This window comes from Callorhinus ursinus, unplaced genomic scaffold (assembly GCF_003265705.2).
Source record: "Callorhinus ursinus isolate GAN/ISIS: 27379988/994484 unplaced genomic scaffold, GSC_fseal_2.0 scaffold40, whole genome shotgun sequence".
NCBI lineage: Eukaryota > Metazoa > Chordata > Mammalia > Carnivora > Otariidae > Callorhinus > Callorhinus ursinus.
In genome coordinates this window covers 6,357,046-6,384,819 of record NW_027397102.1, presented here as the reverse complement: position 1 = coordinate 6,384,819, position 27,774 = coordinate 6,357,046, and the positions used below count along the sequence as shown (strand labels likewise).

Sequence of the window (27,774 nt, the reverse complement as noted above, 5' to 3'; positions counted from 1 at the left end):
CAGTTTTGTCATCTGTTGTGTTACTAATAATCAATGATAGGGGTGGTTTGTAAAATAATATGTGGGCATTAAAAAAATGTAAGTCCTTTCCCCAAATATATACATGCATGTCTACCTGCATACTTCCATACTGTATTTCTGCTGGAAGAGTGATTCTTAACTAGGCAGAGCATCATAATCCCCTTGGGAGTTCTTTCAAAATACGTATGACTAAGCTTGTATCCTAGACCTACTGAATTCAATTTTATAGGAGTAGGGTTTAAGAATATGAATTTTAAAAATGTTCTCAAGGGACTTCTGTTGCTTATCCTTGGTTTAGAGCCCTGCAATATACTACAGCCTGCTATTAAGGGTCAAGAACCATGTCTTACTGCCATTAGCACTTAGTGGAATACTTAATACTTGGTGGATATTCAGATAATTTTTAATTGTTTGAAAAATAGTGAAATACTATGCAAATGTTAGGCAATTACTTATATTGAAAGTAATAATTTATTGGTATTTTCATGAATAGGAACAAGAATTTGTTAAGATTGTAGGAATCAAATATGAGGTTGGACCACCTACACTATGTTGCTTGAAGCTTGCGTTTCTGGACCCCATTTCAGGCAAAATGACTGGAGAATCTTTTTCCATTAAGTGAGTAGCTATCTCTGGTTGTGTGTGTGTGTCTGTGTGTTTTAATCCCTGTCATGTGTTCTGCAGAGTACAGGGCTTAATGGGAGAGACAATACTATAGTACCATAGGCTTTAGAGTTTTAAAGGCCTGATGAGCACGGAGTGTTATATGCAACTAATGAATCATTGAACACTACACCAAAAACTAATGATATACTATATGTTGGCTAATTGAATTTAAATTAAAAAATAAATGAAGACCGGGATTTAATGTTTAATTTTTGGTCTGTTTCTCCACATAATAGTGTGTGTGTGTGTGTTTGTGTGTGTGTATAAAAACTTGCATGAGTATGCATGCATGTGTGTGTAGCTAATATATATGTAATATAATATAATGTGTGTGTGTGTGTGCGTGTGTGTGTGTGTGTGTGTGTGTGTATGTATGTATACAGTTGACCCTTGAACAATGTAGGAGGTTATGGGCAATGACCCCCATGCAGTTGAAAATCTGCATATAGCTTTTGACTCCTGAAAAACTTAACTAATAGCCTGCTGTTGAGCAGAAGCCTTACTGATAACATACTTAACTAATAGCCTGCTGTTGAGCAGAAGCCTTACTGATAACATAAAGTTTTGACTAATACGTATTTTGTATGTTTTATGTGTTATATTTAGTATTCTTACAATAAAGTAAGCTAGAGAAAATAAACATTGGTAAGAAAATCATAAGGGGGAGAAAATACATTTACAGTACTATATTTATTGAAAAAAATCTGCATATAAGTGGGCCCGCACAGTTAAAATCAATATTGTTCAAGGGTGGATTGGACATATATACATATATATATCCATGAGCAAGTTACTTAACCTCTCTGAATTTATGCCTTCACCTGCAAAATGTAAATGTTAATAGCTTCTCAAGATTGTTGTGATGAATTAAAAGAAAAACCTTTATAAATGCTTAACTGTGGTTGAAACATGGTAATTGCTTTTATTTCTGTTAATAATAATAGGAATAGCTAATCAGTGGTTCATTTCTTAAAGTTTGAAATCTGAGATGAAAGAACATGAATTCATACTTTTCTTAAAGAGGACTTAATATAAAATACCTTATACTAAGCTTTAAGGATCTTCATTGGTGTCTATGTTTTTGAAGTGATATAGTAGTAGGCAGGGAACTCCCAAACAAATAAAAGCAGATGGAGTTTAATTAAAGCCATTTGCAGGAACCTTGAGACTTGCAATGGTTTTTAAACGGCTCCACGTTAATCATATATCTCTAGATATTTAGTAAGTAACATAAGCTGCTATATTTGTATATTAATTTATATGTGCTTTATTTTTTGTACAGGTATCATGACATGCCAGATGTCATTGACTTCCTTGTGCTACATCAGTTTTATAATGAAGCCAAAGAAAGGAACTGGCAGATAGGTAGGTATAAAATTCTCACTTAATAACTATTAAGTTTGAAATAAAGTAACTTTTTAAGTCCAGTTTAATAGACATAAACTAGTTTAACATGTAGTTGGTAAAAGCTGTTAGCCAAATTAGAAAGATCAAATTAAATTTTTCCTTCTCAGTTGTGTTTGGGTGATTTTTTTATGCATATCGTGTGTGGCATATAACCTCTAAACTTTCTGCAAATACCTAAGCTGTTAGAATACAAAGGTGAATTACAAAGAAAATCATCAAATGTCAGTTGCCCTAATATAAAATACTTAACACTTGGGCTCTTAAGCAGACCATTACTGATTGTGGTTTTCTTTCTTTCTCTTTTTCTCCCTCTTTGTCTGTCTCTGTTTCTCTCTGTACCTCTACCTCTTTCTACCCCTTTTCTCTTCCTCTCTTCTGCCCTCCCTCCTCTCTCCCTTCCTTAACTCCTCACTAGCTATTTGATCTTGGGCAAGTTTTTCATCTCTCTGTGTCCCACTTCCATTATCTGTATAATGGGAATCATAACAAAACATACCTATAAGGTTGATGTGAGCAATAAATGAGTTTACATATAGGCAACACTTAAAATGGTACCTAAGTACTTAAAATTTATACTATGTAAATGTTTGTTATTAGTACTTTTAAATTCTCCTTTTTTATGGGGGAGAAAATTTTTGTTCACAGTGGTTTGGTTTTATAATCCTTATCCCTTAAGAGGCAGAAAATTAGTATGAAGAGATTTTTAAAGGCAAAAAGCTGAAAGCAAAAAGGAAAAGGAAAGAAACAACTGTAGTAACATGTATAGTACAAGAAAAAGTATGCCTAATGATGATCCTAAATAATTGATAAAAGATTATATGTGGTAGCATTTATTTAAGAAGACATGGACATATCTGATTTATTTCAGAAAGATTACTAGTACTTAGAAATCAAAATACTTAGTGAAGGTAAAATGTAAAATTTACTCATCTGGGAAACTCAGATTGAAACCTCTAATAATGATAGATACAATGCTACTTCTGTGTCCAACACAAAGTAGCAATTTAGAATGTGAACAAAGCTATTATTCTCAAAAACATCCTTTTAAGAATTTCTAAAAACATTATAGGTGATAGATTCCGCAGTATAATAGATGACGCCTGGTGGTTTGGAACTGTGGAGAGTCAGCAGCCTTTTCAACCAGAGTATCCTGATAGTTCTTTCCAGTGTTACAGTGTTCAGTAAGTACAGTTATGGTATTTTATGCCTGACATAATACTGTAGAACTATATGGACTTTCTATAAACCATATTAGGAATAATACCTTGTTAATGACTTATCTTTATCTGACCTGTAAGGAAGTAATCATAGTACCTCTAAGGAAGGAATGTGATGATAAACCTCTTGGGTCCAGTATGCATGCTAAAACAAAGCAGTAACTGAAGACTTATTTCTATCTCCCTTATGCCTGTATTTTCTTTTAAATATTTCTGTTTTAAACAAGAATTACAACTATTATTTCACGAAGAATACTGAAATTAATTCAGTGTTTAAAGTAATTGTTATAGCCGGAATATAGCAACAAATATTAGTAACCAGTCCTTTATTTAATGGTATGAATTCTAGGCAGAGGTATTATGTTTGGACGTACTATTTGTCTACAACATTTACTTTAGTTCATTAAATACCAGCATTGTAAGATTCCTAATAAATGAAGTTCTCTTCTCAAGAATGATAAAGGTTTATTCTGTGAAGATTGACTTTTAGTCTCCATATTGCTGACGAAAAGGGAATAATAAAATTTTGGAGATGCTGTAATACTTAGACTGTAGGATAAAGTAGATTATCCTACAGAAAGAATTGATCTATCAAACTGACTTTTTTAACCTGAAAAGAATTTTCCAAAGAGATCTTTATTCATTCTGTATCCTCGCTTAATATTGAATACATGCTGGATTGGAATTAAAAAAAAAAAAAGCCAAGTAAAACTAAGTGTAAGCTTACTGCTCTCTATATTTCATATTGGTGGACTATTCTCTATTTTTCTTTAATTTTCTTTGTTTTCTCTATTAAAGGTTTATTATTATCTTTATGTAAGTGAAATTGTACTTTAAGGAAAATTGGATTGCTGTTTCCAAATTTTACCCCAAGAAGTCATGCAAATTATGCTAATATATAAAAGTGTCATGTGAATTTGATTAGTATCTTGTTATTTTTTAATAGCTGGGACAATAATGAGAGAGAAAAGATGAGCCCCTGGGATATGGAGCCAATTCCAGAAGGAAGTAAATATGCTTTTAAAAATGAATTATAATTCTTCTAAAAGAAAAATGTCAAGTAGCATAATATTGGAAACTAATGATTTCTGATTTTTCATCTTATACATAGCTGCCTTTCCAGATGAAGTTGGTGCTGGTGTTCCTGTGTCCCAAGAGGAACTGACTGCTTTGCTATACAAACCCCAGGAAGGAGAGTGGGGGGCTCATTCCAGAGATGAGGAATGTGAACGGGTTATTCAGGGCATCAACCACCTTCTTTCCCTGGGTACGGTGGATGTGAAGGAATATTAGGAAGGAAGAAGGAAAACCAGCAAAATTTTAAGTTCTACAAAAGGAAATACATTTTTTCACTGTATACTTTTTAACTTAAGAGGCACTTTTAATTAAGTGATTCTAGTTTAACATTAATATTTTGATATGTTTGGCCAATGTAATGACAGATAAATGCTTTCTATTCTCTGGGGGCTTACAATAGTGAAAGCAGGCATATAATTGTCTTTTACTTTCTTGAGTCACTTTGGCTCTCTGGATATTTCCTGAGCCTGACTTTAGATGAGTTTTTTGGTAGACAGTAGGTGAGTAATATATTTTACTCACATGCCTAAGCTATATTATCTAAGCTGTTTCACTTGAGCTGTTTGGCATTTATCTAGAAAAGACATCAGTTTGAAGTTAAACCCAGTTGTCTTTTAATTTTTCTCATTTTACCTGATTTGAACCAGTGTGTCATACATGATTCATAGGTATTATGTCCAAATAAAGAGAATGACATTTTAACAGTATTTGCCTAATATTTGCATAATTGAATCATTATAATTTTAGTAATGTAGTATATTGCCCTCCCTTCTTATTTATATATGAGTTTTTGTTCAGGTGAAATATTAATGTCTGTTATAACTACCTTTTTTTATTTTGGTAATATTATAGATTTTGCCAGCCCTTTTGCTGTTCCAGTGGATCTCAGTGCCTATCCCTTGTATTGTACTGTAGTTGCTTATCCAACTGACCTCAACACCATTAGGCGGAGACTTGAAAATCGCTTTTACAGGTCTGTTTAGTTTTATAATTTACTATAAAGTTCATAGCTTTACATCTTTTGTTTTCCTTTTTGTATAATGACACAGTGAGATCTGTATTTTCATAGTGTAAAATAATCATTCAATATACCCACTCCAAAATTTCTTGTAAAAATTTGGAACACTAGGGTGCCTGGGTGGCTCAGATGGTTAAGCGTCTGCCTTCGGCTCAGGTCATGATCCCAGGGTCCTGGGATTGAGTCCCGCATCGGGCTCCCTGTTCCTTGGGAGCCTGCTTCTCCCTCTGCTTGTCTCTCTCTTTCTCTCTCTCCCTGTCTCTCATGAATAAATAAATAAAATCTTTAAAAAAATTTTGGAACACTAATTTCCCTTTTTTCAATAGATTCTCAGTCTTCCAGGGAAAGAAGGAGTATGGAATAAAGGACAGGGAAGAAATTTTGAGTAGCACAAATCACATGTGACACAAAAACTACAGTTAACTTTAGTTTAATTAAAGGCAGATTAGATAGTTTGTGAATTCATCATAATTAAGGTGCTATAGAAACTTGGAGCATGATTAAATCCCCTGTTGAGGAATTAGGCAGCAGTTAGATTTAATTACCAGCCCCAAAATGTGTTTAGATAAAGAGCCAAGTTATTTTTTTCTTGGTTTCATTTGGGAGTAGGGTAATTATGAGAGAGTGGTAGAGGGTAGCTTTTGGTACCTCTCTCACCCCAAAGCCTACTGTGTCCTAACTATAGTTATTCCAACATGAACTGGTTATAAATATAACCAGTTGGGGGTATTTTATAACATTACCTGTAATTTTATTTAATAATATATATCATAAAATAACTAGATAAAAATCTGTCTTTTTCTAAAACCTGGTTTCTTTTTTTTTCTTGATCTTCTCATTTCTTCCCCTGAAAACTAAACATTCTTTTGACTTTATCAAAACACTGTTTGTTTATGTTTATACTTATTTGGTTAAATCACTATTTACCCACAATGTCCTGGGTCAGTTCTTTTTAATATGAAGTCCAGTGGTTCTTAATTCTTACCTGTGCTTCAAATACTGTAACTATATACCTTTATTAGTGCACATTTGTTATACACATATATTAAGTCACATACAGATAGTAGAACACCTTTGACATACCATGATTGAGTGCCTGGTTGTTCTATGTTGTATATTCCTAGAATATACTTTAAATCATCAACCAAGAGTAACAGGGTATGTTTTTCTTTCATAGGAGAATATCAGCATTAATGTGGGAGGTGCGCTACATTGAGCATAATGCCAGGACTTTCAATGAGCCAGACAGTCCTATAGTTAAAGCAGCCAAAATTGTAACTGATGTCTTACTTCGATTTATTGGGTAAGAAGCAGCTTTATCTTCCACAAGAGCTTATTTCTGATTTAAAAAATATATATATTGAAATGTTTTTTGACTTTCTTGTTTCTTAGGGATCAGAGCTGTACTGATATACTGGATACTTATAATAAAGTTAAAGCCGAAGAACTAAACAGTACTGATGCAGAGGAGGTGAGAATCACAGCATGATTAATAGGCATGAATTCCTTTTCTGTTTTTTGAAGTACAGTAAGTATTGTGTGTATTATAACTGGCTATAAGCATTGAAACTGATTTCTAAAACCTGGCTGAGCACCTGCATCTTTTTATATTAAACTCTTTAACCTGTATTTAGATGGTATATACTAGAAATATAGTGGTGCTACAATTTTTAATCAGAGACAGGTAGGCAGTTATCCTGTTTGACTCAATGGGTTTCAGTGATGAGAAATCAACACTTCATTTTCCAGCCTTAAAAACAAGACAAAGCACTAAATATTTTAAAAAGAATGTTTAGTTTTTAGAAATTTTAATAGGGATTAATTTTCTATGCAATATGTGCAAAATATTAAAGTATTTTAAAGTTTCAGGTTTCAAAGTACATTTTTAGTAGTTTCATGGAATTGCTATTTAATTTCCTTTTTATGGGAATTTACAAACATAAGCCAGTTTTTCTTAATGAAATCAAATTAGTATTATCAGCAGACCTGCACATATCTAATTGCCCCACCTAGCCATATTCCCATTTTATATAAAACCATTTTTTATTGAAAGCTATGATAGAAGCAAAAAGCAAGAAGAGGATGAAACAGTAATGGAATGTGATAATTCAAAAATCTTTAGTGGAAAACAATTCTCCCCAAGGATGAGTGACTCAAACATGCTAGATTCTATTTTAATGACTATTGTATAGAGATATTTTACATGTTTATATTGTCTGTACTGTTAATATCTAGAACAGTAAATCCCCAATTTTTTTCTCTTTAATTGACATAACATTAGTTTCAGAGGTATAACAATTGATTCTATATTTGAATATATTAGGAAAGAATCACCAAAATAAAACTAGTCACCATATATAGTTACAGTTTTTCTCATGTGATAATAATTTTAAAATTTACTTTAATATATTCAAGACAGTATTAAATTATAGCCACTATGTTGTACATTATATCCCCAAGACTCATTTATTTTATAACTGAAGCTTGTACCTTTTAACCCACTACATGTATTTTGGCCCCCCCACTCTAGTCCTCCCCATCTCTGGCAACTACCAATCTGTTTTGTGTATCTATAAATTATTTTTTGTAGATTCGACATATAAATGAGATTATAGATGCTATTCTCTGACATATTTCACTAAGCATAATGTTCTCAAGGTCCATCTATTTTTGTCCCAAATGGAACGTTTCCTTTTTATGGCTGAATAATATACCATTAGGTATATATTACCATTTTTTCTTTATCCATTTACCCATTAGTGGAAACTTAACATTGTTTCTATATGTTGGCTATTGTAAATAATCCTGCAATGAATATGGGAATACATACATATATCTTTTAGAGTAGTGTTTTCATTTTCTTTGGAAAACCCAGGAATGAAATTCCTAGATCATAAGGTAGTTCTTTTTTTTTTAAATTTTTTGAGGAACCTCCATACTGTTTTCCATAGGTTACTCCAATTTACATTTCCACCAATAGTGCACAAATGTTCCCTTTCTCCAAATCCTAACCAACACTTGTTATTTCTTGTTTTTTTGATAACAGCCATTCTAACAAGTGTGAGGTGATGTCTCATTGTGGTTTTGATTTGCATTTCCCTGATGGTTATTGATGTTAAGCACCTTTTCATGTACCGTTCAGTCTATATCTTCTTTGGAAAAATGTCTGTTTAGATTCTCTGCCCATTTTGTTTGGTTTTGTTTATTTGTTTTTTAATTCTTTTATTTGAGTATAGTTGACACACAATGTTAAATTAGTTTCAGGTGTACAACATAGTCATTCAGCTTCTTTACATGTTATGCAATGCTCACCACAAGTGTAGCTACCATCTGTCATTATACAACACTATTATATTATTGATTGTATTCCCTATGCTGTGCCTTTTATTCCTGTGATTTATTCATTCCATAACTGGAAGCCTGTATCTCCCACTCCCTTTCACACATTTTGGTCATCAACTCCATTCCCTTCCCTCTGACAACCATTAGCTTGTTCTCTGTCCCAGTGTTGTTTTTTACTCTTTCCTGAAAATGTATCTGACTGTAAAACATTGTATTATCAGAGTTAAATGTTATTGATATAATAAGGAAAACTCAGATATTTCAATTAGATATTATCCTCCTGAAACTAATGAAAAATTTATCATTCTTATTTCTGATAATTTCTCTGACCTTTCATATAAATGCATTTTGACTCAGGATTTGATGTAGCAAGAATTACTCCTCAGAGTAGCACTACTTTTGTTAAAATGGAAAATTAAAAGTAAAATGTAATTCAACAACTTTATTTTTTTTTGTTGGTGAGAACATTTAAGTTCTACTCTCAGCAAATTTGAATTATATAATACAGTGTTATCAGTTATGGTCACCATGTTTTACATGAGATCCTTAGATCCTCAGACCTTATTCATTTTGCTGAAAATTTGCTTTTACCAATCTCTCCTTATTTCTCTCATCACCCAGGCCCTGGCAACAACTTTTCTATTCTGTTTCTATGAGTTTGATTTTTTTTCTAAAGGTGCCATGTATAAGTGATACCATGTAGTATTTGTTGTTTTTTTTTTTTTTTCCTGGCTTATTTCACTTAGCATAATGCCCTCAGGATCCACCCACATTGTCACAAATGCCAAGTTTACCTTTTTTTTCTCAAGACTGAATAATATTCTATTGTGTGTATATATATATATATATCACATCTTCTTTATCCATCTATCTGTTGAGGACACTTAGGTTGTTTCCATATCTTGGCTATTGTGAATAATGCTGCAGTGAATATGTAAGTGCATCTTTCTCTCTTTGATATCCTGTTTTCATTGCCTTTGGATAAATATCCAGAGGTAGGATTGCAGGCTCATATGATAGTTCTATCTTTACTTTTTTGAGGAACCTCCATACTGTTTTGTATAGTGGCTATACCAGTTTACATTCCCACCAACAGTGCTCAAGGGTTCCTTTTTCTCCATATCTTTATGAACAATTATTATCCCTTGTCTTCTTGATGATATTCATTCTAATAGATGTGAGATGATATCTCATTGTGATTTTGATTTGCATTTCCTTGATGATTAGTGGTATTGAATACTTTTTCATGTACTTCTTGACCATTTGGAAGTCTTTATAAAAATGTCTATTGAATTCCAATGCCCATTTTTATTTTTATTTTTATTTTTTTAAGATTATTTATTTATTTGAAAGAGAGAGAGAGCACAAGCAAGAGAGCACAAGCAGAGGGAGCAACAGAGGGAGAGGGAGAAGCAGACTTCCCACCGAGCAGGGAGCCCGATGTGGGGCTTGATCTCAGGACCCTGATCATGACCTGAGCCGAAGGCAGCGGCTTAACTGACTGAACCACCCAGGCGCCCCCAATGCCCATTTTTAAATTGGATCTTATTTTTATTATTGAGTTGTATGATATTTTTATATATTTTGCCCTTATCAGATACAAGATTTGCAAATACTTTCTCCCATTCTGTAGGTTGCCTTTTCATTTTGTTGATGGTTTCCTTTGCTGTGCAGAAGCTTTGTAGTTTGAAATAGTCCAGTTGTTTACTTCTGCTTTTGTTGTTTTTTGTTCCCATTGGATTTTGTCAAATCCAAAAAAATTCGTTGCCAAGACCAATGTTTGTAATCCTTGTGTTTTTTTTCCCCCTTAGGGATTTTATGGTTTCATGACTTACATCCAAGTCCTTAATCCATTTTGAGTTGAGTTTAATATATGGTATAAGATATGGGTCAAGTTTCATTCCTTTGCATGTGAATATCCAGTTCTCTCAGCACCACATATTGAAGAGACTATCCTTTCCCAATTGTATATTCTTGGCTCCTTTGTTGTAAATTAATTGACCATGCATATGTGGGTTTATTTCTGGGCTCTATTCTGTTCCATTGATCTGTATATCTTTTTTTCTTAATGCCAATACCATCCTGTTTTTGTTACTATAGCTTTGTAATATAGCTTGACATCAGGAAGTGTGAGGCCTCCAGCTTTGTCTTTCTTTTTCAAGATTGTGTTGTCTATTAAGAGCCTTTTTTGTGGTTCCATACAAATTTTAAGATTGTTTGTTTCTATTTCTGTGAAAAATGCTCTTGGAATTTTGATAGGGATTGCATGTAATCTGTAGATGGCTTTGAGCCATATGGGCATTTTAGTATTAATTTCTTCCAATTCATTACCACAGAGTATCTTTATTTATTTGTGTCCAATTTTTCATCAATGCTTTATGGTTTTTAGTGTGCAGATCATTCATCTCCTTGGTTAAATTTATACCTCAGTGTTTTATCTCTTTTGATGCAATTACAAATGAGATTGTTTTCTTAATTTGGCTTTCTGATAGTCCTCAGTGTATAGAAATGGAACTTATTTTTGTATATTTATTTAGCATCCTGCAACTGTACTGAATTCATTTATTAGTTCTAACAGTTTTTTGGTGGAGTCTTTAGGGTTTTATATATGTAGTATCATGTCATCTGCTAATAGACATAGTTTTACTTCTTTTATGATTTGGATGTATTTTTTTTTCTTGCCTGATTTCTGTGGCAAGGGCTTCCAATACTATCTCAAATAGAAATGGCTAGAGTGGGTATCCTTGTCTTGTTCCTGATCTGAGAAGAAAAGCTTTTAGTTTTTCACCACTGATCATGATGTTAATTATGGGGTTGTCATTTATGGCCTTTATTATGTTGAAGTATGTTCCCTCTACACCTAGTTTATTGAGAATTTTTATGATGAATGGGTGTTGCTGTCCTCAGAGTAGCATTCTTTGTGTTAAAATAGAAAATTAAAATAAAATGCAATTCAAATTTATTTTATTAGAAAGGAGTACCAGTAGCTCATGAGCTGCTTTTATTTTCTCCTAGGCATTACCTATGTGCTTTACCACCACCAGCTGAATAATGGTGTGTGGGCCTTGCCTCTTTGTATTAAAAAACTATTGTTCAGAAGGATACTTAACTGAATCTTAAGTTTTAATACACATTCATATTTCCCTATAGAAAATAGATGTATTTCTTGAAATAGTAAAAGATTAATCATGAGTAATTCATGATTATAATATATTAAAGTAGCATGTCATATAGAATAAGTTTTTTTGAATATTAACATTAGGTATAACTTTAGATACTAGTCACTATACTTTTTTCTTCATTTCCTGTTCTGATTTAAAGAGAAACCTTGTTTACTCTTCCTCTCCCAATATATTTTTCAGTTTGTATCTAGCATATAGGCAAAGTTTGGAGTAATTGTTCCTTCAAACTTTGTTCTGCCTGCTGCCTGCTCCAATGAGGGAGTTAATTGTGATTGTATTTGCCATTTCTTTGTAAATGTTTATCAAATTTGTGAGACTTCAAATATAACTTAACATCTTTTATCACTCTTCCCTTTTAATTTTAGGATACAGAATTGGTTGATTTAGATTCAGATGGTCCTGGTACTTCATCTGGAAGAAGGGTGAGTGAATAAAATAACCTGCTGAGAAGAAAAAATTTCAGGCTTCCTGTGTCAGGGATCCCCAAGACCAACTCCACCGTTTGGAGAATTGCTATAAAGACTCATAGAACTCAGTATATATACTTGTGATTCATTGCTAAGGTTTATTACAGTGACATAATAAGGATATACAGCTGGATCACAGGGAAATAAACACAGGCAGAGTCTGGAGGAATCCATGTGTAGGCTTCTTTATGCTTTCACCCTTCTGTGAGGGGCCATACAGAGCACACCGTTCTCCTACAATGAAAATTTAGCAATATATATGTGATTAGACACTCAGACCCCAAGGAATTTATTGGGAACTGATTATATAGACACCATCTGACTAGCACATGCCAAGATTCCAGACTCCCAGAAAGCAAGAAAGCATAGGAAAAGTACAGGAAAACATGTGTTCAGTACAGATCACATTGTTTATACAGTATAGGCACAGCAAACCACCTATAGTATTTAAGAAATGGTTCAAGTGCCAAGTATCCAGAATGCCAACCAAAGGCCAACCTTACAAGCAAGCCCTGGTAAAGATGCCAGCCTCAGATCTGTTATGTTAACTCTGTTCTATACACTTTCCCTCCATGGTAATTAGACAAATACTTGTTTTATATAAGGAAAATTTTCTTTGAAATACTGAAAGAAATCATGTAAAAAGGCATCAAATGGTAAAGGCTAGAATGTACCATGACAACAAAGGATATACATATATATACACAACAGAGGAGATATATATATATATATACACACACAACAAAGATATATATATACACATATACACACAAATGCATAATATATAAATATATAGATAAATATGTATTAATATATATTTGAGTTTTGAGAAAATTATAATGCCATTGTCAAGTATATTTAACTACCAGCAAATATTAAGGCATTAAGATTATTAACCTGTAGAGAAAAAAAAAATGTTCCTCTGTGTTTTATTTGTGGTTCAGATTTTCTTAAAATGAAAATTTGTCAGGGAGAATGATGTCTAAACTAAGAAAAATAGCACCTCCTCTATGTTACATAGATATATTAGCATAGGAAAACAGGAGAAAAATCAATGAATAGTTAAGGAAAGAGCTTTTATGTATAATTCTATTAAAATCTACAGGTCAAATGCCGAGGCAGAAGACAGTCTTTAAAGTGTAATCCTGATGCTTGGAGAAAACAATGCAAAGAACTGTTGAGCCTCATTTATGAACGTGAAGACTCAGAGCCATTTCGACAGCCAGCTGATCATCTTTCTTATCCAGTAAACATACACTTGTTTAAATAATTGCCAATATGTAATTTCCCACAAATGTACATGCTAAAATCTAGTTAAGAGATACTTTTCCCCTTTTTTCCTTTCTTCCTTCTTTCCTTCCTCTCTTCCTTCATCCCTCCCTCCCTCCTTCCTTCCTCTTCCTTCCTTTCTTGTATATCTTTTAATTGTGAAAGTGGGTAGAGTGATTAATCATGACTTTGAAATTCCAGTCATGTACTTTGTGTATAAATTATATAGTTGTGAACCAAATTTGAATCTAAATATCTTTGCAATTCCTTCCTGCTTTCATTTTGGATATTTGTTTAATAAGTTTTGCTAACTTCTAATACATTTTTACTCACTGGAGACCCCTGGTAACATATGTCAGCCCTGTTTAATTTATACTAAATGTGTTATCCAATATGATCACTTAGAGTAATCAATGTATGCCATATTACTTTTCATAAAAGATAAAAACATGAGAACTTAGATTATAGGATTCTTTTTTTAGGAGTGTATCTATTTGTGTGTTGAATAACCATTTAGTGTAGATAGCAAATCTGTCTTAACTTTTTCAGAGAAAAGTTACAGCAGTATTTCAGAAATGCATCAGACCATCCTCTGAAATTAGTAAACATAAATATTTTCTAAATACACAGGTTTTAGTTGGGAAAAATATTGAAATAAAAAACAGAATTATGTTCAACAAAGCTCATTTTGTTTGTAGGGAGTTTGAGTAGAATAAATTAGTCTTGTGTTTCTCATAGTAGAGAACAATGGTGAATGTAGAATTCCTTCATCTTAAAGTACAGTCAGTAAAAACCTAATTCCTATTTATGGAACTTAAAGCTTTTAAAATCATAATTGCATTGCAAATCTTGATATTTTGTTGTAGTAGTCTGGAAATACAACATATCCTCTTTACCCTAATAGGGCCATCAAGAGCAAGAGGGAGAATCCTCAGAGTCAGTTGTCCCAGAAAGACAAGATCCATCTCTTTCTGAGGTAGACCTAGTATTCTCTTAAAAGACATACACTGGTTGTTTTTGCAGTGTTTTACTTTTTAAAAATTTCCATACTATAAATGAAACTTTTATAATTTATAAAGCTGTTTTCCAACTCTTCTCTCTCTTTTTATCTTTGATTTTTTTGGTTGTTTATGTTTTTGTTTTGTTTTTTGTGGGTTTTTTTGTTTTTTAAAGGTTTTTTTTTTAAGATTTATTTATTTTGTTTAGAGTGAGAGAGACCATAAGCAGGGGGGGAGGGACAAAGGGAGAGGGAGAGAAGCAGACTCCTCACTGAGTAGCGGGCCTGACACAGGGCTTGATCTGAAGACCTTGAGATCATGACCTGAGCCAAAACCAAGAATTGAACACTTAACCGACTGAGTCACCCAGGTGCCCCTATGTTTTTGTTTTTTAAATCAACACGTGTTTCCAGGTGTGTTCTTTGTGGCATCTGCATACATGTTTATTTGTTTCTATAGATCTAAAGTTACTGAAGTGGAGTAGAAAACATTAATTACACAGTATGTCTGTATTGCAGCTGATTGTACCCACTGGGACTTCATTCAGCAACCTTACTGGATCTTTTGAGTTTTGGTCACATTACACAAGTTCCAACATATTTCCTCTAAGAAAATCTTTGCTTCACAAGCTATGCTATGTTGGAATATACTTTTGGTTGTTATGATTTAAGACAAAAAATATTTTTAAAGATAGATAAAGAGCAATCATGGTCTCTTACACTTGAAAAAATATTTTCTCTTTTTTTATAATACTTGCCCTCTGCCCATTCTTCTGGCTCTTTGGCTTCTTCTTTGAAAGAAATATGGTGATTGTTACTGAATGATTTTAAATGGGATGAGGGATCTAACACTGACTATGGTTTTCAGTCCAAAATGTTTATTTATTGATGGTTATGGTATATATAAGTATAAATTTTAGATTTCATTCTGTATGATAAATGTAGGCATATCTTAACTAGACTTGACAGATCTAGGTTAGAATAGAGAGAATCTTCTCCCTTCCCTAATCAAAATCAAACTAATTCAGAATTTATGAGACTACAGACCTCCAATGAAGCACAAGTGTCATATTCATTAAAAAGCAAAACTATAGAAGCTAGGCACAGACATGGCCAGTTTGACTTTGACATTCAACTAATGACGTTTTAGGTAGAATGCCCTCCTAGCTGGGAATATCTTGGATATATGTAGCTAATTTGTGTCATGGAACTATTTGATTATATGTGAATAATTCCATCTTCTACCTTCATTGAGCACTTTGCCCGGGAATTGGAGGCTGCTTCAGCCTTTAAGCAAAAAATGGAATTATGTAGGGATAAAGCCAGTGGCTGTGCATTTTCTATTCTGTCTTTTGAGAGAATCATATGGTTATCGATTTCAGGGTGAAGGCTGACTCTCCCAAAGACCCCTGCTGTTTTTCTGAGCTACCAAAGGAACTCTGTTTAAATGAATGGTTTTGTTTGGGGTAGATAGTTGGCAGATTGAGAAGCAGTGTGTTTATTTCATGGTGGATTGGTGATGCAAATCTCAGTACCATTGTATTATGTAGTATTGTTACCCAGCCTGTGTGTTTAATAACACATTCTTCTTTGTAGGATTATCCAGATGTTATAGACACTCCTATGGACTTCAGCACTGTGAAAGAAACTTTGGAAGCAGGAAATTACGGTAGTCCTCTGGAATTTTATAAGGACGTTCGCCAAATATTCAGTAACTCCAAAGCTTATACCTCTAATAAAAAGTCAAGGGTATGAAAAAAACAATTTTTGGTGGATTAATTACTTAAGCATTTACATATATATGTATATCAGGTAGTTTTCTTTCATCAGTTTTAAAACTAGTAAAAAGGTATATATACAGTTCTGACATGGTTACTGATGTTTGATATTTTCCTTATGTTTTGTCAGAACTTAAATATCTTAAGAACAAAAAATTAGTAATAATATTTTTGGGTTTTTGTAATCACTGGTATCTGATTAACTTTTAAATCAGTTGTGCACTAAATATATACTTGCCCACTTTCACCTCATATAAGTGAATTTTCGCTAATTTCTGCAGGCATAAAAGTTTTCACTTTTGGTTTACTTCCTGCATATACAGTTACATATGATTATATACTATTTGAAACTGTAAGTTTCATATTTTGAAGACTTTTTTCAGCTTATATATTATGAACATTTTCCCATGTCATTATGACTCTTTGAAAACAGTTTTAATGTCTCCATAGTATTCTATTGTATGGTTGTTTTATATTATTTAACCAGTGCCCTGGTGCTTGAGATTTAGGTGGTTTCTAATTTTTAATATTACATGAATAATGCTGTGGCTTTCATCTTTAACATCTTTGAACATAATTATTTTGTGTGTGCAATTCTCTGATATATACCTACAATAAATTCCCAGAAGCAAAATTATTACTGAAAGGATAGATATATTTTTAATATTTTTGGTACATAATGCAAATTGTTGTTTTAGAATCTTGTTCCAGTTAAAATACTCACTGGCAATATATAAGAATCTTTTTCCTACCCTTCCCAACATTGGATATGATCTTTTAAAAATCTTTGTTAATTTCTAGGTTAAAATGATATTTTACTTATTTAGGAAGAGTTTTTCAAGTGTATGAAATTGCACTTATATTTTGTCTGAAAGGATAATGCTGATACTAGTCCAGGCATGTTCATACTTTTTATTTTCATATAATTAAAGTAGTTGCTTTTTACCTTTTCAGATCTATAGCATGACACTGCGATTATCTGCCTTATTTGAAAATCATATTAAAAATATAATCTCTGAATATAAGTCAGGAATGCAGAGTCAGAAGAGGAGAAGGCCACGGTACAGAAAACGTCTAAGAAGCAGCAGCAGTTCATTATCTAGTAGCAGAGCTCCTAGGTATGTTACACTGATGTAGAATTTTATGTTTTAAGGCATTTTATATATATTACCTCATTTCTTAAAATTTATTGAATAGTTTGAGAAGATCCAAAGATCAAAAAGATTTTTAAAGAACTCTTGTACTTGTGTAAAGATGGAGTTGGTAACCCAAAGCTTTATTTATGTGGATTTTATTATGCCAAAAACTATTTTTTTTTAGTTTTAACGATTGAAATTTAACTTTGTCATATTACCAATTTGAAGCATTTCACTTAAATTATAAGGCATTTCTTTGGTCAACTTAAGCATTTTGTATCATACTGTCTATCATAATATGTTGCTAATAGAAAAAAAAATGTTCATTGTTATATATTTTAAATTGTAGTCCCAAAGGGAAGCAGAAACAAATGAAATTGCAGCCTAAAATTGACCAGAATACCTCAGTGTCTTATGCAAGGACTAGCTCTCCTTTCTCGTCTCCCGGTAAATGTCTTTTGTTTTTAATGTTCTATATTTCAGTTTAATACTGATATTAAAGATGTAGAAGAGGCAGCATGATTTATAGTACAAAGAGCAATGGATTTGGATGTAGAAAAGTTGTATTTTATTCCCAGTTCTTCTAACTGTGTGGCCCTGGGTAAGACATTAGGCCATAGAATTCAGTTTCTTCATTTTTAAAATGAAAGTGTTGAGACTAGATGAATTTTAAAGTCTCTTACTTTTGGGAGTCCTGAGTGGCTCCGTCAGTTAAACATCTGCCTTTGGCTCGGGTCATGACCCTGGAGTGCTGGGATTGAGTCCCATATCTGGCTCCTTGCTTGGTGGGGAGCCTGTTTCTCCCTCTGCCTGCTGCTCCCCCTGTTTGTGCTCTCTCTCTCTGACAAATAAATAAAATTTTTTAAAAAATTAAAAAATAATAAAATTTAAAAAATAAAGTCTCTTATTTTTAAAATTCTGTAACTATAATTTTTAACTCTGGAATATCTCAGAGCACTCATTTATAACATATTTGCAAACACAAAAATTGAGGATTCGTTGTCTGGGGAGGTGGTTTTCTTGGACAAGTTTTTCTGACCTTCTGTGCTTAAAAACCTAATGATGTGATGAAACATTTGTTCTCAATATATTCATAGTTCCCTCTTCAAACAACTTGTATTTTTGATGTTGGAGTACAATAACTGAGTGAGATGTTTTAAAATACAGCCTGTTTAATTTTTCTGAAAACATGATAATTATGTTAATATTGCAGTCTTTTTAAATATAAGTTTCAGATGCTGCTGAAGGCCTTTCATTATATTTACTTGATGATGAACTGGATGGGCCATTTTCTTCATCGAGCTTCAGTGGATATAGCCGAAGTGGAAATAGCCATGACCCAGGGAAAGCCAAATCATTTCGGAATAGAGTTTTACCAATTAAACAAGGTAGGAAATAAATATGGACTGGGCATTTATTCTTTGTTCTCTTATGTTGGCAGATGAATCATTTAAAAGCTGATGTATTTATGTAGTAAAAATTAGCAGGCACTTATAGTTAATGACAATTTTAATGTTGTCACATAAACTTGAATAAGATAGGGTTTCATATCCACAATCAGGAACAGGCCATTAGCAGATTCCAATAACTATCTCAAAACATATTTTAGTCTTTTAAAATAAAATATGAAATGAGTAGGGAGGAAAAGAGATATTTCAAACCAAACCCTTTTTTTAAAATTGAGATAGCCCTTAAAAATATAAGACCTACCTAAAGGTGATTTTGGAATGTTTTTCCTTTGTTATTAATACAGTTTAATATGTGAAATATGTTTTTATTTTTTATAAATTTTAATGAAAGATTAAGTAGTATATCCATTTTTGTTGAACTATCAAATGACTTAAAAATGGACTTTCTAAAGATATATTTTAATTGGTTATATGAAAAATATTGAAACATTTGATTACTTTAAAATATTAATACCTTTATTTTTCCTAATTTGTATCTTTATTCTCTTCTCTGATTGTGCTGCACATTGCTGACTCATGCCACTTTCTTCTCTTTTTTCCTCCCCTTCACTGTCAAGCAATTAGAATAGCTTATATTTCTTACTTTTATTTTCTTTCCAACTAAAACTTCTTTTATCCTTTATTGTCTGGCTTCTGACCCCAGCATTCTCCAACTGTTCTCCCCAGAATCACTTGTTCTCTTTAGTAACCAATCAGTGTTCTTTCCTTAGTCCTTATCTCCTTGATTTTCTCTATCTTTACATACTATTAAATACCCCCTCTAGGAGCTCTACTGCCAGGCTTCCTTCCTGATTATCCTACATCTCTGTTTTTCTCATATTTCTATATTTTCTGTTTCTTTTCTTTGGCTGTACTTACCTCCTATTTGCAGAGTTTCCCACAGGTTTCTTGATTTGTTTGTTTTAGGCTTTTTTTTTATTTTGGTCGTCTACAAATAATCTAATAAATATATCATTCATCTTTATGTTGATGACTCTCCAAATTCACATATCTAGTCCTAACATCTCTTTATTCTACCAGTCTCATTTCCAAGTGCTTCCTAAGATAATTTCCTTGGGTGCTTATTATCCATCTTTCTGTCTCAAGCTTACTTCTATTTCTGCACTCACTCTTTTAGTTAATGCCACCACCATCTTCCTAGTCACCCAACTTAAAATCTTGCAGTGTACTTAGACACTTCTTTTACCCCTCATATCTAGTCAGTTGCTAAGTTTTGTGAATTCTAAAGCTCTTTTATACAACTTAAATCCTTTGTCTACAGTTTCTATTGCTATCACCTTAGTCTCTAGCCTACTATATTAGTCAGCTTAGGCTGTTACAATATAATACTGCAGACTGGGGGGCTTAAAAGCAGATATTTATTTTTAACAACTTTATTGAGATATCACTGACATATAAAATACTGTATATATTTAAAATGTGCAACTTGATGTCTTGACATATATATACATTGTGAAATGGTCACCACAATCAAACTAATTATAACATATCCATCACTCTACATAGTTACCCTGTGTGTGTGTTAAAAGTTAAGATCTCTCCTTTTAGCAATTTCAAGTGTACAATACAGTATTGTTATCTATAATCATCGTGCTGTACCTTAGATACCCAGAACTTACTCATTCTGAATAACTGAATCTTTATACCCTTTGACCAGTGTCTCCCCAATTCCTCTTCCTCCAGCCCCTAGCAACCACCATCCTACTCTCTGTTTCTATGAGTATGACTGTTTACAATTATATATATAAGTGACATGCAGAATTTCTCTTGCCCTGTCTTCCTCATTTTGCTTAGCATAATGTCTTCCCAGCTCTGAACACATTATCACAAATGGCAAAATTTCCTTCTTTCTAAAGTCTCAGTAATATTCCACTGTGGGGTGTGAGTGTGTGTGTGTGTGTGTGTATGTGTGTGTATTACATTTTTTTACATTCATCTCTGGAAAGACATATAGATTATTTCCATATCTTGGCTATTGTGAATAATGCTACTGTGAACATGGGAGTACAAATATCTCTTGAAGATCCTGATTTCCATTCCTTTGGATATATATCCAGAAGTGGGGTTACTAGATCAAATGATAGTTGTATTTTTAATTTTTTGAGGAACCCCCATAAATATTTCCATAATGGCTATACTAATTTTCCCTTTTCTCCACATCCTTGCCAACAACTGTTATCTCTTGTCTTTTTTTTTTCAAAGAAAGAACTTGGCCAGTAATATTTATTTCTGTAGAACAATGTGACTGTACAAAAAGACCACCACAGGACCATGTGCATCAGACATTTCCCATGCTCTGCATTTCCTCCCTCAGGAGCACTGTGCATGAGACCTGGGAAGGATGAGGGGTGCTGGTGCAGGGTGCCGATGGAGGATGGCAAAAACAGGACATAGACATGTGGTGTCACGCCCACAGCCACATTGGATGCTGTCCTTTCTTAAAAAGTATTTTGGGGGCGCCTGGGTGGCTCAGTTGGTTAAGCTGCTGCCTTCCACTTGGGTCATGATCCTGGGGTCCTGGGATCGAGCCCCATGTCAGGCTCCCTGCTCAGTGGAGAGCCTGCTTCTCCCTCTCCCTCTGCCTGCTGCTCTGCCTACTTGTGCGCTCTCTCTCTCTCTCTGTCAAATAAATAAATAAATCTTTAAAAAAAGTAGTAGAGCCAACAGAATTTTTTTAAAAAGTATTTTAAATCCAGTTAGTTACCATACACTGTTATATTAGTTTCAGATATACAATATGTGATTTAACAGTTACATACATCACCTGGTACTTGTCACAACAAGTGCACTCCTTAGTCCTCATCACCTATTTAACCCATCCCCCCACCCGCCTCCCCTCTGGTAACCATCAGTTTGTTCTCTATAATTAAGAGTCTGTTTCTTGATTTGTCTCTCTCTCTTTTCTTCTCTTTGCTCATTTGTTTTGTTTCTTAAATTCAACATATGAGTGAAGTCCTATGGTATTTGTCTTTCTCTGACTGACATATTTCACTTAGTGTATTTATTACTCTCCAGCTCCATCCATGTCATTGCAAATGGCAAGATTTCATTCTTTTTTATGGCTGAATAATATTCCACTGTGTGTGTGTGTCTGTGTCTCTGTGTGTGTGTCTGTGTGTGTGTACATGTACCACATCTTCTTGATCCATTCATTATTCAATGGATACTTGGGCTCCTTCCATACCTTGGCTATTGCTGATAATGCTGCTATAAACACAGGGTGCATGTATGCCTTTGTAATAATGTTTTTGTATTCTTTGGGTAAATATGCAGTAGTGTGATTGCTGGATCATAAGGTAGTTCTATTTGTAGCTTTTTGAGGAACCATAATGTTTTGCACAGTGACTATACCAGATTGCATTCCCATCAGCAGTGCAAGAGGGTTCCATTTTCTCCACAACTTCACCAACACCTGTGTTTCTTGTGTTGGTGATTTTAGACATTCTGACAGGTGTGATGTGGTATCTCATAGTTTTGATTTGCATTTCTCTCACAGGAAGTGATTATGACCATCTTTTCATGTGTCTGTTTTCCATCTGGATGTCTTGATGTCTTCCTTGAAGAAATGTCTGTTCATGTCTTCTGCCCATTTTTAATTAGATTATTTGTTTTGGGGTGTTGAGTTTTGTAAGTTCTTTATATATTTTGGATACTAACCCTTTATCAAATATCACTTGCAAATACCTTCACCCATTCAGGAGGTTGCCATATAGTTTTCTTGATTATGTCCTTCACTGTGCAGAAGCTTTTTATTTTGATGTAGTCCCAGTAATTTATTTTTGCTTTTGTTTCCCTTGACTCTGGAGACATATGTAGTAAGAAGTTGCTACAACCAATGTCAAAAAGGTTACTGCCTGTGTTCTCTTCTAGGACTTTCATGGTTTCAGGTCTCACATTTAGGTCTTTGATCCATTTTGAATTTGTTTTTATGTATGTTTTCAGAAAGTGGTCCACTTTCTGTCTTTTGCATGTTGCTATCCAGTTTTCCCAACACCAGTTGTTGAAGAAACTGTCTTTTCCCCATTGGATATTTCTTCCTACTTTATTAAAGATTAATTGACCATATAGTTGTGGGTTCATTTCTTGGTTTCTATTCTGTTCCATTGATCTGTGTTTCGATTTTTGTGCCAGTACCATACTGTTTTCAACACTACAGCTTTGTAATATAGTTGAAGTCTAAAACTGATGCCTCCAGTTTTGCTTTTCTTTTTCAAGATTGCTTTGGCTCTTTGGGGTCTTTGTGGTTCCATACAAATTTTAGGATTGTTCTAGTTCTGTAAAAAAGGCTGTTGGTATTTTGATCAGGATTGCATTAAATGCGTAGATTGCTTTGGGTACTATAGACATTTTGACAATATTTGTTCTTCCAATCTATGAGCATGGAATGTCTTTCCATTTCTTTGTGTCATCTTCAATTACTTTCATCAGTGTTTTGTAGTTTTCAGAGTCCAGGTCTTTCACCTCTTTGGTTAGGTTTATTCTAGGTATCTTACTATTTTTGGTGTAATTATAAATGTGATTGTTTTCTTATATAGAAATGAAGCAGATTTCTGTACTTCAATGTTTTTATCCTGCAACTTTAATAAATTTGTTTATCAGTTCTAGTAGTTTTGTGTATGTGTGTGGAGTCTTTCAGGTTTTCTCTATACAGTATCATGTCATCAGCAAATAGTGAAAGTTTTATTTCTTCCTTCCCTATTTGGATGAATTTATTTCATTTTGTTTTCTGATTGCTTTGTCTGGGACTTCCACTATGTTGAACAAAAGTTGTGAGAGTGGACAATCCTTGTCTTGTTCCTGACCTTAGGGAAAAAGCTCTCAGTTTTGCCATATTAAGGATGTTAGCTGTGGGTTTTTCATATATGGCCTTTATGATGTTGACGTATGTTCCCTCAAAACCTACTTTGTTGAGGGCTTTTATAATGAATAGATGTTGTACTTTGTCAAATGTTTTTTCTGTGTCTATGGAAATAATCAGATGGTTCTTATCCTTTCTCTTACTGATGTCATGTATCACATTGATTGATTTGTGAATGTTGAACTACCTTTGCAATCCATAAATAAAACCCACCTGATAATGGTGAATGATTCTTCTAATGTATTGTTGGATTCAGTTTGCTACTATTTTATTGAGGATTTTTGCATCTATGTTCATCAAAGGTATTATATTGGCTTGTAGTTCTATTTTTTAGTGGTGTCTTTATCTAGTTTTGGTATCACGGTAAAGCTGGCCGCATAGAATGAAGTTGGAAGTTTTCCTTCCTTTTCTATTTTTTGGAGTAGTTGGAAGAGAATGAGTGTTTACTCTTCTTTAACTGTTTGGTAGAATTCCCCTGTGAAGCCATCTGGCTCTAGTCTTTTGTTTGTTGGGAGTTTTTGATTACTGAATCAATTTCTTTGCTGGTTTCAGTATCTCCAGATTTTCTATATCTTCCTGTTTCACTTGTGGTAGTTTATATGTTTCTAGGCATGTATCCATTTCTTCCAGGGTTGTCCAGTTTGTTGGTATATATAGTTTTTCATAATGTTCTCTTATGGTTGTTTGTATTTCTGTGGTAGTGGATGTTATTTCCCCTCTCTGTGATTTTACTTATCTGAGTCCTTTCTCTTTTTTTCATCATACTTCTGACTAGAGATTTATCAATTTTATTGATTTATTTTCCAAACAACCAGCTCCTGGTTTCATTGATCTGTTCTATTATTGTTTTAGTTTCTTTATCATTTATTTTTCCTCTAATCTTTATTATTTCTTTCTTTCTGCTGGCTATAGGTTTATTTTTCTTTTTCTAGCTCCTTTAGGTATAAGGTTAGGTGTTTATTTAAGATTTTTCTTTCACCTTTAGGTAGGTATATATTATTATAAACTTCCCTCTTAGGACCACTTTTGCTGCATCCCAAAGGTTTTGGACCATTCTGTTTTCATTTTCATTTGTTTCCATGTATTTTTTATTTCTTCTTTATTTCCTAGTTGACCATTCATTGTTTAATACCATGTTATTTAACCTCCATATATTTGTGGTCTTTCCTCATTTTTTCTTGTGGTTGACTTCTAGTTTCATAGCATTGTGGTTAGAAAAGTTGCATGGTATGACTTTGAACTTCTTGAATTTGTTGAGGCTTGTTTTGTGGCCTAATGCATGATCTGTTCTGGAGACAGTTCCATGTGCACCTGAAAAAAATGTGTATTCTGCTGTTTTAGGATAGAATGTTCTGAATATGTGTTTTAAATCCATCTGTTTCAGTATGTCATTCAAAGCCATTATTTCCTCATTGATTTTTTGTTTAGGTGATCTGTCCATTCACGTAAGTGCGCTGTTAAAGTCCCCTACTATTGTTGTATTATTATCAATTAGTTCCTTTATGCTTGTTATTAATTGTTGTATGTATTTGGGTTCCTATGTTAGGTGTATAAATATTTAACAATTGTTTTATATTCTTGTTGAATTCCTTATTGTGTAGTGTCCTTTGTCTCTTCTTACAGTCTTTGTTTTAAAACTAGTTTGTCCTTTGTAAGTATCACTACTTCAGCCTTCTTTTGACATACATTTGTGTGATAGATGTTTCTCCATCCATTTAATTTCAATTTGCATGTACCTTTAGGTCTAAAATGAATCTCCTTTGTCTGAGGAAAGCATCCACATCCTAGAGACCATCTGGGAAGCCCGGGCTTTGGGTGAATGCACTAACCTCTGCCTCTAGACTTCTTCCCAGCCTGCTCCTACCTCCAGGTCCTGGGCCCAAGCCGTGGCCTCCAGACCAGCCCTCTGTCCCTGCTGCAGACCAGATGCCCCCACAGCCCACGTCCTTCTATCCTGCCCATTTCTCCTGCCTAATGGGGTTTTGTGCAATTCGGGTGCTTTTCCATAAGTTGACCCTTGTATTAATAGAGCCTTTAGGAGATTTTTTGGTAGAAATCAAGGACCTCCCTTTAGCTCTGAGCAGGTTTTTCTCTCGATTCTAACCCAAGGAATTATGTGCCTTTCTAGTTTAGTCAAATTTGTGGACGGCTTCTCCCCCTTTCCCATTCTACATTCTTAGTCCTGTGTTAGCTTCATGTCTCAGAAATGGTGAAATGTACATCAGTCCAATAAAATATGAAATAACCATAAATAAATAATAAATAAATAAATAAATAAATAAATAAAATGAATCTCATTGTAGGCAGCTTGTAGATGGATCATGTTTTTTTTTTAATCCATTCTGTCACCATGTGTGTTTTGATTTTAGCATTTAGGCCATTTACATTCAAAGTACTTATATATTTAGCCATTTTATTGTTGTTTCTGAAGATTTTCTCTGATCCTTTCTTGTCTTTCTCTCTTTCGTGTTTTGCTGACTTTTAAGTGATATATTTCTCTTTATTCTTTGCATATTTATTAGAGGTTTTTAATATATGGTTACCAGTACATTTGTATATAACCTCTTCTGTGTATATGAGTACATATTAAGTTGATAATCCTTAAGATTGGACACATTCTTTACCCCCTCTCCCCATGCTTTAAATATATGCTGTTATATTTTATATCCTTTTATCTTGTGAGTTCCTTCCCTGATTTTTTCACAGAAATATTCATGTTTATTGCTTTTATGTTTCCTACCTTTATATTGTAACTTTTGGTCTCTCCCTTCTACTCAGAGTCCCCTTAAATATTTCTTGTATGGCTGGTTTAATGCTTATGAAACTCCTTTAGTTCTTGAAAGGGAAATTCTACCTCTTCTTCTCTTCTGAATGATAGCCTTGCTAATAGAGTATTCTTGGCTGCAGATTTTTCCCATTCCATTCCCTTCTGGCTAGGAAAGTGTCTTTTGAAAAATCTCCTGCTAAGGCATTTTTCCTTCTATGTTACTATTTTTGTCTTGATGATTTAAAAATTTTCTCTTTATCACACTACTATCAAGAGTGTTTCTCATTTCATTTATTGTACCCTTCATCTCTGCTATGTTCTTCTTTATTTCTGTGTTAAGTTTCTCATTTATGTCTTTCACTTTTTTCTCAAGTCCATTGAGGATCCTTATGATGATTGCTTTAAATTCTCTATCAGGCATGTTACTTACATCTGTTTCGCTTCAATCTCTGGCCATGGCCTGGTCCTGTACTTTCATTTGGGATAAATTTCTCTTTCTCCTCATTTTGTCTGCCTCTCTGTGTCTGTTTCTATGTGTTAGGAAAGTCGCCTATGTCTTTTGCTCTTGAAAGTAGTGACTTTATGAAGAAGAGCCTCTGCAATGCCCTGCAGTGCAGAGTCCCCTGTTCACCAGAACCTGGCCCTTCATGAGAGGATCCTTTGTGTGTTGTTTATGCCCTGCTGTTGTGTCTCAGTCACTTTTCCTTTCAGTACAGTCATCTGAACTGACTTTCTGCCTTTTCTGGGCTGTGCCTGCTCTCTGTGGTATTAGTGGGACCCAGGCAGGCCAGCTCTGAGGGGGTGTACCCTCCAGGGAACTAGGGACATGACAGGGGTGTTAGCAAAATTTGTGCTGGGCTACTAGTTTTAAGTCGGAATCCTGAGGTACTACAGCAGCTGGGTCCGTGCACCAGGGTAGCTGGGTGTATCACGATGTCTGTGGCTCAGTGTGCCCAGGCAACAGGGCAGGGCTCGGCAGCTGAACATGGTGTGCTTTGGCAGCTGTGCACCTGGTGGCTGGGTGAGTCCCCGCAATGTTAATAAAATTTGCCCTTAGTCAAGGGTCCAGGCCAGCAGGCTTGGAGTGGGTAAGTCCTCAGGAG

At 33.9% G+C, this 27,774-nt stretch overlaps 1 protein-coding gene across 6 annotated transcripts in view; it reads left to right on the top strand.

The window, feature by feature from the left end:
• The window catches only part of BRWD3 (bromodomain and WD repeat domain containing 3), a 217,390-nt gene that overhangs the window by 154,313 nt on the left and 35,303 nt on the right, over window positions 1-27,774 (top strand). For 4 of the 6 annotated variants that reach the window (XM_073880921.1, XM_025880387.2, XM_025880162.2 and 1 more), the window contains 15 exons: window positions 515-639; window positions 1,970-2,052; window positions 3,164-3,275; window positions 4,258-4,319; window positions 4,423-4,578; window positions 5,241-5,361; window positions 6,584-6,709; window positions 6,799-6,877; window positions 12,296-12,352; window positions 13,503-13,643; window positions 14,571-14,642; window positions 16,260-16,412; window positions 17,396-17,559; window positions 17,927-18,024; window positions 18,807-18,965. In XM_073880921.1, the coding sequence (XP_073737022.1) occupies window positions 515-639; window positions 1,970-2,052; window positions 3,164-3,275; window positions 4,258-4,319; window positions 4,423-4,578; window positions 5,241-5,361; window positions 6,584-6,709; window positions 6,799-6,877; window positions 12,296-12,352; window positions 13,503-13,643; window positions 14,571-14,642; window positions 16,260-16,412; window positions 17,396-17,559; window positions 17,927-18,024; window positions 18,807-18,965 (1,708 nt within the window). The remainder of the gene's footprint in view (window positions 1-514; window positions 640-1,969; window positions 2,053-3,163; window positions 3,276-4,257; window positions 4,320-4,422; window positions 4,579-5,240; window positions 5,362-6,583; window positions 6,710-6,798; window positions 6,878-12,295; window positions 12,353-13,502; window positions 13,644-14,570; window positions 14,643-16,259; window positions 16,413-17,395; window positions 17,560-17,926; window positions 18,025-18,806; window positions 18,966-27,774) is intronic. The other 2 variants (XM_025880303.2, XM_025880465.2) reach the window with 2 other exon arrangements.